The sequence below is a fragment of the Acomys russatus genome, chromosome 8 (genome assembly GCF_903995435.1).
Source record: "Acomys russatus chromosome 8, mAcoRus1.1, whole genome shotgun sequence".
NCBI classification, from domain to species: domain Eukaryota; kingdom Metazoa; phylum Chordata; class Mammalia; order Rodentia; family Muridae; genus Acomys; species Acomys russatus.
In genome coordinates, this window is record NC_067144.1 from 58245510 (window position 1) to 58258456 (window position 12947).

The 12947-nt window shown below is 43.1% G+C and overlaps 1 protein-coding gene across 3 annotated transcripts in view; it reads right to left on the reverse strand.

Moving 5' to 3' along the window:
* The window catches only part of C8H21orf91 (chromosome 8 C21orf91 homolog), a 28005-nt gene extending 16476 nt beyond the window's left edge, over positions 1 to 11529 (reverse strand). For 2 of the 3 annotated variants that reach the window (XM_051150155.1, XM_051150153.1), the window contains exons 1-2: positions 11392 to 11529; positions 10881 to 11014 (exon numbers count right to left, since the gene is read on the reverse strand). In XM_051150155.1, the coding sequence (XP_051006112.1) occupies positions 10881 to 11007 (127 nt within the window). In that variant the 5' untranslated portion in view covers positions 11008 to 11014; positions 11392 to 11529. The remainder of the gene's footprint in view (positions 1 to 10880; positions 11015 to 11391) is intronic. The other variant, XM_051150154.1, reaches the window with a different exon arrangement.
* Between the last annotated feature and the right edge of the window lie 1418 nt (positions 11530 to 12947).

Consider the following 12947-nt stretch of genomic DNA (forward strand, 5'->3'; position numbering starts at 1 on the left):
AATTAAAATGTAAGATTATTTTTCACACACACACACAATATATATATCCCTGTCCTCTTCCCCTCTCTGTCCTATCCTCCTTCTTTCTTCCCCCAGTACCCCCTCCCCTACTCCTGAGAAAATAGGAGTGTGCTCCATCCCCCTACCTCAGCACATCAAGTTGCATCAAGACTGAGTATGCCCTCTTTTACCGATGCCAGGCAAGGCAGCCCCACCAGGGAGAAGGGATTGAAGAGCAGGCAACAGAGTTCATGTTAGACACACTCCCTGTTCCCCTTACTAGGAGACACACATGAGGCCTAAGCAGCCCATCAGCTACATATGTGTAAGGGGTCTAGGTCCAGTCCATGCGCGGTCCTTGACTGGTGTTTCAGTCTCTATATGCACCCCTGGGCCCAGGTTAGTTGACTCTTTTGGCCTTCTTGTGCAGCTCTTGTCCCTCTGGGCCCTTCTATACTTCCTCCCACTTTTCCACAAGGCTCCCTATGCTCCACTTAATGTTTGGCTGTGAGTTTCAGCATCTTTTTCAATCCATTGCTGGGTAGAGCCTCTCAGAGGACAACTATGGTAGGCTTCCCCCTGAAAGCACAGCAGAGTATCCTTAATAGTGTCAGGGGTTGGCTGTCTTCCATGTGGTGGGTCTCAGGTTGGGCTATGCGTTGGTTGGACATTTCCTCAATCTCTGCTCTAACTTTATCCCTACACATCTTGCAGGCAGGGTAAATTACGGGTTGAAGTTTTTGTGCATGGTTTGCTGTTTCTCCCTCCACTAGAAGTCCTATCTTGCTAGAAGGTGGCTTCGTTAGTCTTCATGATTCCTGATCCTAGGAGTTTTATCTAGAGCCACCCCCATATCTTCGCAGGTGTCTACCCTCTCTTAGGTTTCAGAGATGTTCCCACTCAGTTTCTCTTTCCTCTCTAAGTCCTCTGATCTCCCCCCTCACTTCCCTCCACACTCCACCCTGTTCCCTCTCTTCACCACTTCTACTGTCTATTATATTTCCCCTTCTGACTGAGACTCATGCATCCTCCCTTGGGCCTTCATTGCTTATCTTCTTTGGGTCTGTGCATTTTAGTATGTTTATCCTGTAATATATGGCTAACATCTGCTTATAAGTGAGTACATACCATGTGTGTCTTTCTGGGTCTGGGTCAGGATGATCTTTTCTAGGTCCATCCATTTGCCTGCAAATTACACTATTTCCTTCTTTTTAATAGCTGAGTGGTATTCCACAGTGTAAATGTACCACAGTTTTGTTTTTTGTCAATTCTTCAGTTGAGGGACATCTGGATTGTTTCCAGTTTCTGGTTATTAGGAATAAAGCTGCTATGAACATTGTTGAGCACATTTCCTTATTGTAAGGTGGAGCATCTTTTGAATATATGCCCAGGAGGTAGTATAGCTGTGTCATAAGGTGGGGCTATCCTCAATTTTCTGAGAAAGTACCAGATTCATTTCCAAAGTGGTTACACAAGATTGTATTCCCACAAGCAATGGATGAGTGTTCCCCTTTCTCCACATCCTTGCCAGCATGTGCTGTTTCTTGAGTCTTTGATCTTAGCCATTTTATTGGTTGTAAGCTGTAACCTCAGAGTCCTTTTGATTTGCATTTCCCTGATGACTAAGGATGTTGAGCATTTCTTTAAGTGCTTCGAGGCACTTAAAGAGAATTCTCCATTTAGCTCTGTACCTCATTTTAAAATTGGATTGTTGTTGTTTAATTTATTGAGTTCTTCATATATTTTGGATATTAACCCTTTGTCAGATATAGGATTGGTGAAGATCTTTTCCCATTTTGTGGGCTGTCTTTTTGTTCTGCTAACAGCGTCCTTTGCCTTACAGAAGCTTTCCATTTCATGAGGTCCCATTTATTAACTGTTGATGTTAGAGCATGAACTGTTGTTATTCTGTTAAGAAAGTTGTCTCCTGTGCCAGTGAGATCAGGCTCTTCCCCAATTTCTGTTCTAATAAGTTTAGTGTTTCTGGTTTTACCTATTCAACATAGCACTTGAAGTCCTAGATGGTGCAATAAGAAAACTAAAGGAGACCCATGGTGTATAAATTGGAAAGGAAGACGTCTAAGCATCGCTATTCACAGATGGTATGATAGTATACATAAATGACCCTGAAAATTCTACCAGGGAACTCCTATAACCCATAAACATCTTCATTAAAGTGGCTGGATATAAAATTAACTCAAAATCAGTAGCTGTCTTTTATTCAAATCATAAACAGGCTGTGAAAGAAATTAGGGAAATAACATCCTTCACAGTAGCCACAAACAATATAACATATCTTGGTGTAACTCTACCCAAGCAAGTGAAAGATTTATTTGTTTGACAAGAACTTTAAGTCTCTGAAGAAACAAAGTGAAGAAGACACCAGAAGATGAAAAGATCTTCCATGGTCATGATGGATCAGTAGGATTAACATAGTAAAAATGGCCATCTTACCAAAAACAATCTACAGATTCAATGTAATTCTTATCAAAATTCCAACATAATTCTTTACAGACCTTGAAAGAGCAGTTCCCAACTTCATATGGAAAAACAAGAAACCCAAGATAGTGAAAAAAAAAAAATCCTATAAAATAAAAGAACTTCTGGAGGTATCATCATCCCTGATTTTAAGTTGTATTACATAGCAATAATAAAAGTGGCATGATACTGGCATAAAAACAGGTTGATCAATGAAGTCAAATCAAAGACTCAGAAATAAACCAACACACCACTTACGGACACTTGATTCTTGACAAAGAAGCCAAAACCACACAATGGAAAAAAGGGAAACGTCTTTTAACAAATAATGCTGGTCTAACTGGATGTCTGCATGTAGAAGAATGCAAATTTATCCATATTTATGACCCTACACAAAACTCAAGTCCAAAACGATCAAAAACACTGCTTTTATACTTCCCATTAGCCAAGACAACCAGACACAACTGTTAGTTATAGCTGTACTATGCTGTTATTCTGTGGAGAAGATAAAGCTCGTCCCTTATATTAGTAAGACACAGCATGTGAGTAGATTCTGCAAAAATCTCATGTAATTCAGTAAACAGACCAAAGTTTAGAAGACAAATCTTTAAGGCAATTAATTCTTTAAAGTTCTTCTGGACTAATTCACAAGTTAAAAAATGCTCATTGGCTGCTCTGCTAGTCCTTCTACGATGGCCGAACACTCACTGGTAAATCAAACAGACTCCAATCTGGTCTTTATGGAATTACATACAGAAAGTTCTGGAGAGAACTACACAAACAAGGTCCTACAGCAGTAAAGTGGGCAGACTTCCCTGAAGAAGAGGGCGAAGTCAAAGGATGATCCTGAGGCAGGGGCAGTGATATGCAAGCCTCTAATCCCAGTTGGTGGGAAGCAGAGGCAGGCAGACCTCTGTGTGTTCCAGACCAGACTGGTCTGCCTAGTGAGTTCCAGGCCTGCCAAACCTATATAGGAAAATCCTTTCCCGAAACAAGAGAAAAGAAAAAAATTAAAGGAAGGTGGTACTGGGTGGGTGGTGCAAACAGGTTTCTCATCTGAAGGAACTGTTTTGTTTGTGAGACAAGGGCTCTGAATCCACATCTTAAGCTGGTCTCAAGCACACTACAATGCTCTTGTCTAGGATTCCTGTGTTTTGCGTGAGCCACAATGCCCAGCTCAGGAATTTAACTTTTTAAAGGGCTTTGACAGGTACAGTCATTTTGTGGAGATTCCCTCCTGCATAAGCCATCAAGCTGCATAAGTCTTTACCATCTCCATAACTTCATCTCCAACGGCAACAGCTTTGGTTGCAGACATGAGGGACGAATTTAGTTATTTTATCCATTCATTCCAAAATGACATATGGTGTGGAATAATTTACCTTTAGACATGCAGTCTCGGGTGCTTGTGGATTACAAAAGTGAAGATGTCTAAACTTAGCTGCAAATATAGACAATTTGAGGGGAAGGAGAAAAATAAATCTGCTAGATATCAGTATGTACAAGGTCACAAAAGACCAGGGGTGAGACTAGAGGGCTTGGGCAGATCATGGCAATATTGTCTTATCGAACAAAACAAATACAGCCACTGCAAACCATCCTGTAGGACAATGGGAAAACCCAAAGTGGATTGACACTATCTTTGAGAGGGTACCATTATCATAAAGAGGATGCCACTATCAGAGAGGGTGCCCCTATCAGAGAGAGGGTGCCACTATCTTAAAGGGCACCACTATCATAGAGACAGTGCCACTATCACAGAAAGGATATCTCTACCACAGAGAAGGTTCTACTATTACAGAGAGAATGATACTACCATAGAAATGTTTCCACCACAGGGAGGGTACTGCTATCTGAGGGTTTGATCTGCAGTTCAACCGATGTAAATGTTAGGAAGTCAAGACACATCCTTTACCCAGTGGCTGCAGGTGCAACAGCTCTGGCATCAGACTTGGCTGTGAGCTCTTTGGTGTCCTTTTCTATCTATGTGACTGGAGAACAACTTTACTTACTTCATTCTCTTCATTTTGTCACATGCAAAGGGGGAGAAAATTATTTCTACTTGGCCAAGATGGGGGGGGGAGGGGAATCTGTATGTTTTCTAAAACTGCTAGATTACACTTAAGAGTCAGTTCATAAGGTGAAGGGTTTCCAAGTTCCCCACTTTTTTGCTACAGTTAGCGAGAGGAAGTGTTAGTCATTTCCTGTTGCATATGTAGATGAGTATTAACCTCTACACACACACACACACACACACACACACACACTCACTGACTGGTGCAGATGGGGAACTTCTCGGTCTCACAGTGGTGGGGATTCCCATCTGCTGGTCTGTCTCTGAACTATGTGTCACTGTGTGGAGTTTTGGGATGTCAAAGGTAGAGTAAGAACCTGTGCTCCTTGTCACCCAACTAAGCACCAGTGATTGTGCAGCTCCATTCTAATCCTCTGAACAAATGAACAAATGAGCTCCATGGCCAGGCATTTCTGGATCAATGACAATAACAACAGTTGAGCTTTCTAACATATACCCTAGCACGATACCAGGAGGAAAAACAAGGCTGTCTTGCAGGTGACAAATGGCTGTCAACATAGCAGTGTTGCCTTTGGTATCCTGAGAAGGTGATCCAACTGAAAGCAGTAAGGTCAAAAAATCCAAGGCCTGGCCCAGGTGCTCCTTTCCAGAACAGTGGTGGAGTGGTGGCTGCTGGGAAATACCCAGGGAGAGGGGAGCCACTCTGCTAGTCTCTCCTGAACAGGGGCCTAGAGAAGCCAGGGAAGAGTCCCAAGCCTACAAACGTACCAAATCACTTAGGTTTAACTTCATTCATTCTTATCCAATAAAAAAATATCTGGGGCACTCCTCAGGGGGAGTTAGATTAATTGTGATGTTTTTGTGGACTGAGGTAGGTAAGAAAACTGAAAATCCATACAGCTTTTTGACAAGAGCACTTTAAGTATAGTTACACGCTGGACCTTACAATGCAACCCATTGTTCAATGAATTCCTATGCAGTTCAGCCCGAAGGCTAGAAGATTCATCTGCTCACTAATTGGTCTCAACCATCACAGAAACAGTATATTGCCTTCAATATAGTGAGACCTTTAAAATTGGGGAGGAAAGCATTTGTGTGGCCCACTTTGTTAGCTGCCTACTCAATACACCCTGTACTTTTGTAAAACATCGATTTCATAAGGAGCCCCAAATCTCAGACACAATGTGTGTAAGGGCAGGAAACTGCTTGTTGGAACTAAGGGAAAGCTCCTTTTCCACAGGAGGCAATGTTAACACAGTCCTTTCTCCTCTATCTGGGAATATGTAAACAATAGCTAAAGTAACCTCAGCCTCCCCTGGCTTGTGATATACGCCTGAATATAAAAACTATGCATTAAGCAAAATGAAATGGAAATAAACCAAGGCCTGTGTCTTTCTGCTCTTGGAGTAGAGAAACCAACTCTAGACTTCTTAACTCTACTTCTTTTTGGGCTTGTGTATGTACATGTTGGAGTATACATCCATGCAGGTGCAAGCTAGGGATCAAAGGCAGGGGCTTTCCTCAGTCACTCTCCACCTCATTTTTAGAGACAGGGCCTTTCACTGGCTGGCCACCGAGACCTAGGATGCTCACCTCTGCCTCTCCAGCACTATGACGAAGAAACATGCCACCAAGACTAGCTGTCACTTGGACGCTAGGGTTCAAACATCTCTCATGCTTACAAAACAAGTGCTTTAATGATGGCACCATCTCCCTGGCCCCCAACTGCTTTTTATATGACAATTTTAACTACCCACTCCATTTGATTTCAGTATTTCAACTTCTTGTTACTTATAACCAAACCAAGTCCCAATGAGCAAGCCTTCATAACCAACACTGTCAGTGACCCAAACTCTATACTTAAACCAGACTTTTAAGTAACTGAGGTTAGCAAGAAGAAAAGTTTAATGAAACTAGGCTACTATAACGAGGTCAAGGTGAAGAATTCGAACCAGCCCTGCTCACATGAGATTTAGTTAAGGCAAGCCTTTAACAGGAGAAAGTCTAGTTTCAGCGGCTTCTCTTTGGGAACATTCTATAATTTTAGCTCATCACTACTGGTATCCACTTTCACTCTCATCTTTTATTTCTGAGATTCTACTAACAAAGCCATTTAAAATGTACTCAGTCATTTTCAGTGATAACAAAAGCAGCTAAAGGGGGAAAGATCACTAAAAGTACAGAAACTGCATTAGGCTTTACACTTAGATAAATTAAAAATGGCATTTCTATTTTTTATCGTTTAAAGATATATTTATTTTTTATTAATTTATTCATATTACATCTCAATAGGATATATTTATTTTTATGAGTTTTTGCCTGCAAATATGTATGTGTCCTGTGTGTGTACCTGGTGTCCACAAAGGCCAGAAGATCACATCAGATCCTCTAGAATTGGAGGTACAGAGGTTTGTGAGCTACCTTGTGGGTTCAGGAACCAAAACTAGGCCCTCTGTAAAAACAACAAGTTCCCCAAACAGTTGAGCCACCTCTCCAGACCCAGGTTTTAGTTCATCCTAACACCTGGTTTTGCCACCATGGTATGGGAACAAGAGAGAGGTTGATGCCAGACTTTGTTTGCTGCATCCTGCCTCCAAGCAGTGTCTGTCTGAGTGGAAAGATGCTAGCATTTACAGCAGGATGTGGAGGAAGAACAGAAGACCCTGGACAATAAACAACTACTTCCTGCTCTCAAGCGGAAGCAAGGATTTCACACCAACCAATGAGGAACAAAGTTATAGTTGAAAACCCAGCACGGAGGAATAGGAAAAGTGGGTACTGGGCTCACCTATGCTTTTCCAAAACAAAATACTTACAGATTTTTCTTGCTGGAAAGACTCAGGACATGAATTTACCTCTGTTTCCATGAAATAACAAGAAATTAGGGAAAACAGGTGATAGACTGCACAGAGAAGCCAAACCTACGCTAACCCACCAGCTTAGACTGAAACTGAACTGGTTCAGTTGTCTACAAGTTGTACCCTACAGGAAAGAAAACTTAAGTCACTTAACTGGAAAGTGGAGCGCGGAGTCATGATTGCCTGCCTAGATCCACCCTCAGGACTGTTACTGCCTTTGGTACATTACAGTTGTTTCCGTGTAAGGCTCCTAAGACCTGGCTTCTGCTTAGGGAATAGTGGTGACATGGCTATTAAGAAGGTTAGAGAGTTTACCACACTATATTTGATGCCTATTAGTGTATTTGGTCATTAACAGTGTATACAAAATCTTTAGAGTGTCTTAGCCGGATCAGGCCGTAGCCATTGGCTTGGGCACATGTCTCCTTATCTTACAAGTGTATAAATTGCCCTGTTGGTGGATTAGGGACTAAGAAAGTCAGCCCTGGGAACCAACCATTAATGAATGGAGACCCTGAGTTGCTTTTTTAGGGTTTTGAAGAATTGGATCATGCCTTAGAAACATAAATGTTAGTTAGTGCCCCCTTTGCTTTTAGCTACTATGAAACCATAGAAAAAAGACAACTCAGAGCCATGCCTAGAATACAAAGTCCCTCCCATAAGATCAGACTGTCTGCTGCCAGTTCCCTTTCATCCTTCTTTGTCTTTGTTGTAGAAATACATGCAAGCACACGGCTTTTAAACAAGAGGCCCATTATTAGAACAGTGTTCATGTGATATAAACAATCCAAAGTGTATAAAATGCCGTTTTTATTTACAAATGTGCGAACTAAAAACTAGCCTGATTGCTGTAGTCTTCAAGACGCTTTCATCTTACTAGTGCAAGGGCTATATGAAGAAAGAAAGAGGGAGAGAGAAAGGGGGGGGGGGGAGAGACACAGACAGAAATGGTTGAGAGATAATTTAAAGATTTTCTTAGTTAAGAAACTAAGCAACAACAATGTTACCACGCTACTAAGAAGACTATTCTAAACTAGCAGAGGAAAATGTCTTATTTAAGTGACCTCTTGCACTCCGGTTGTAGAAAGAAAACTACAATAATACAAGACACTAACAAAGATGAGGAATATACACTATGCTTTTTCTGATATGCAGTTATATCCCTTTTCCCTACTGATTTTTAAAAACGTGGTGTGTGTGTGTGTGTGTGTGTGTGTGTGTGTGTGTCTGTGTGTGTGTGTGCCACACAACTCACACATGGAGGTCAGAGGACAACATGAGGGAGCTGCTGCTTTTCTTCCACCATGTGGGATCCGCAAATAGAATCTGAGATCCTGAGGTTTGGCAGGCAGCAAGAGCCTTTACCTGCATTATGCCATCTTGCCAGCACTCCACTGATTAAAAACAAATAACAACAACAACAAAAGAAAAAACAAACAAACCAAAACAAAACCCTGGGTACTGATATAAAAACAGGCATTTGTGGAAATCTTTCCTCATTTTCCTCCAACAATATGACAATACTAAACACATATTTATAACAAACAGCCCATCAGTGCAGTAAAAATGGAAATATATTTGTCAACAAGGAACCAACACTATAGATAAAACTGAGAAGACTTTATCTCTAACTTTAATGTACACAGAAGATGAAGTAGTTCAAATCCATACTGAGAACAGTTTTTTGTCTTTTGACTAATAGACAACTTATTTCAAAAACACAAGACTGATGTCATGCTTACACACGAAGAGCGATAATGTTTACAATTAGTTCAAAGGCATATTCAGAAGGGCTAGAAAAGCAGTTACGAAAACTGAGGTCTGTGCAATAAAATTTTTATTATGGCGTGATGATTTTCTTTATCAGGAAGCACCAGTTAGGGGAAGCTGGCTGAGCCAAAACCAATTAGGATTCTGGAGGAGGTATTTCTAGCATCCATCTTACAATTAACTACCTATTGACAGTAGATCAGTGAAGTTAAGGTCACATCCACAAGGACCAGCTGGCCAAGCTTCAAAGCCCAGGACTATCAATTACTAGCTAGGTGACTTCCAAGTGCATTTCTTAGGTCGCTAAGGTTCCATTCCATCACTTTCAAAGCGAGTACTAATAGCAGGCATCCCAGAGCTATTTTGAACAGAGATAATCTAGTAAGAAGCTTAGTACAATGCTTGGCACAGATGCGCTCCCAGCAAACAACAGCTTGCTGACACCACTACAGCAACCTGGAGCAGCCCACCAGCCAGACCTCAGTTTCTTCCTCAGAAAACACAGAGGCTGAAGTTGATCATTTCTGATGTCTCTGCCCTTCTAAAATGAAAACTTCTACAAGGCGTCAGAATACACAAGGAAACCTGTGTTTCCAAAGCCCGTAAGAGCATCCCTTTCACAGTGGCATAAGGAACATGGTAACATAAACTCTACACAAGAATCATACTTCTAAGTCACCCTGTTAAAACTGTCTGTGAGCACCACATTTACTAAAGCCAAAGGAACAGGCATTCGACTTGATCCACAGAAATTCTATGATGCTCCACAGCACAGTATTTGGAAGCCACAACATTTCTGAGTAACAAGTCCTAACAGGAATGTCAACAGTACATGCATGCTTGTGTTTAGCAACAAGGACATTTTGCACCTCTTAACAGAAAAAAAATAATAATAATAATGAAAATCTGTAAATACCTAGGCCACGACAAAATGAAATGCTGTTTTGAAACTAAGAGCTCAACTATCTAGGTATTATCAAATATCTAGAAAGGTCTTTCTCCACTGACACATTCCAACCTCAAAATTCATGTTACAAGCAAAATTTTGTTTTGGCAGGAATTTTAAGATTTCTGTTCAGTGTGATCCATATATACCTAAAAAAGATTCCGGGTTTCACTTCGACAGTGTGAAGGTTACATTCCATGTTTCTTAGGATCAAGAGACCTGTATCCAGGGCCCAGGTTGCAGGGCACCACCCTGGTCTTCAGCAAAAGGCTTATTTTAATTCCATATTCCCTGAGTGATACTGCTATCGACAACATTTTAAAAGCCCCTTTGACTTTTAAAAACTACTAAAAGTAAAGGAAGTTACTTAACATTTATATAAAAATAACTTAAAAATTAAAAGTTAATTTAAAATCATTACAGGATGGGGAAGATAGGGGCTAAGAGTTTGGGCCGAAAAGAATAAAATTACATCTGCCTACATAAACGATCATTGGATTCTTAATGCAAGAGAGACACGCATGTGCTAAAAATCTAATGCTTACCAGACAATACCCGCACTTCATTTCATATTAGTGAAAATGCGTTTAACAATGTAAATGTTTTAAAGACAAATAATTCCCTCGGTTCATAACTATGTTAACTCTGGCCTCATTTCCAGAAAACTTGAGCAGATCATCACTTAGTACAATCTCTCGGTATTCAATGAATTTCAGTTTTTCCTTCACACATGTCAGCGTTAAGTTGTACAAAGTTCACGGCATGCAGTTAAAACCCACCACGGCGTCCTTACCCTCGAGATTTAGCTCAAAGCAAATGTGGCAGAAGGAGAGTGTGTCTTTGTCTGTTCCCAGTTTACAAACACTGCAAACGTTGTCATCAGTCAAATCAATGTTTACAAACTGCTCCTCTTCGTTCATAGTGCCCCTATGAGGAAAGACAAAAGACAAGTTACACAACGGAAAGACAAGAACTTGCTTATGGCCTGCAGTACCGACAGAAAACGAAAAAGGTGGCGTTTGCAACAGCCCCATCAGGCAAGCATCGCCATGCTTGGAGTTCAGTATCCCAGTTTTACTCTGAAAAAGCACAGAGATAGAAAATAGGCTGCCCATAAGTGACACCACCCGCCGCCCAAATCGCTCCCGCACAGGCACCTCGGTCTGTCAACCAACTTCAGGCCGGTCCCAGTGGCCAGATGGAGAGCCGCTGGGACGCGGCTTTGCCAACTTCTGGGCGGGCGCCTGGAGGCGTTCCGCTAACTCGGCTACCCTGCTCCCCAGCTCCGCCGTGGGAAGACGCACGTGGGGACGCGGACACCCGGGAAGGGTCGGCTCACGTCGGAGACCCCGCAGCCACAGACTGGAGAGTCCTGGGGGCGGGGGCGCCACTCGAGGGTCGTGGGCTGCTGGCGTGGCGAGGGACCTCTCTCGTCTGTCGTCCGTCCGGGTACCGGCCCTGCGCACCGAAGCGGCTCGGAGAGGAGCTTTACCGTCCGACTCCGCGCGCCGGGATCCGCACTATTGTTTCCGCCGCCGCCGCAGCGCAGACGGCACCGCGCTCCGCCCCGCCCCGGCCGCCTGCGCCACCCCGAGCCGCCCACGGGGAGAGAGCAGCACGGCCAGCCCACAGTCCTGGGGCCCCACGTGCCCGCTCCGCCGCGAGGAGTGCAGCTGCCCTCGGCCCACCCGCGCCCGCCCCGCGCCCCCTCGCGCCCCCCGCAGCGCGCGTCTCGCGCCCCTCCGCGTGGCGCACATGGACCCGTCCGGCCCGCCTCCCTCCAGCCCCTGCAAACTCCAGTCACTCGCGGGTTGCAGAAGTGAGCCCACGGGGAGCGCCGGGAGTGGGGGTAGGAAAAAACGTGCACACACGCTTGCGGGACTGCTTGGAAACCAGGAGCCTGAATCACTTACTATTCCTGAACTCCGGTCGCTTGTTGGGTGACTTACAGAGTGAGATAAAAGTTGATAATTCAGGTATCTCGATTTAGGTATAAACCCTACAAACAGCTTCTTTTCTGTCAGATGTATGTCTAGGTGAGGCGCTCCTCCCCACAATGTGGTACATCCCATGCGCATCCCCGGAGGACTTTCCCGAGGCTCCGCCTCTTGTTTTCATGCCCACCCCTTTCATAAACTTTTTCCTCTCATTAGTATTTAAGTTTACTTGCATCATCAGCTTAACTCCTTAAGCCTAGCCTAGGCCACAGGCCTATGTAATACTTTCAGTTGCGTTTTCTGTAGTAATCTTTCTCAATAGCCCACAGAAGAGAAACAGGAAACTCATTGCTCATCTCGGAGCTTAGTGGTGAGTAATCCCTTATCTTAGTTCCCTAGAGACAAAAAAAAAAAAAAAAAAGCGGGGGGGGGGGGGGAGCTTAAGCTCAAGGCTGAGAAGGTAAAACCATTAGTCAGTGTCTCAGAAAAGTCTTCTGTGTCCATGCTATTGAAGTGTGGTAGGTGACTCGGTGACACCGACTCCATGTAGCACAGTCTCAAGTCCAGAATCTCTGGTGCTAGCCCAAGTTCCCTAAATTAGTACCCTCCGCTGAACCAGAGCCCCAGGTCCTTGGACTTGAGCTGAGTCAGCCCATAAGTGTTTGTTATGACAAGCCTGGCAACTTGAGTTCCATTCTCAGTCGAAGGAGAGGACTGATTCCACAAACTTGTCACCTGAGCCCACGTTCACTCACCATGACATGTTTCCCTCCTATATTAATAATAACAATAAATATTTTTTAAAAGTCCCAGATCCCCTATGCACATTAAAATTTGAGATGCATCAATTGCTAAAGCATCTTGCATCCGGATCCTATTCATTTGTTCAATAAAAGTAATTTTTAAAAAGTGCATGTGTGCAT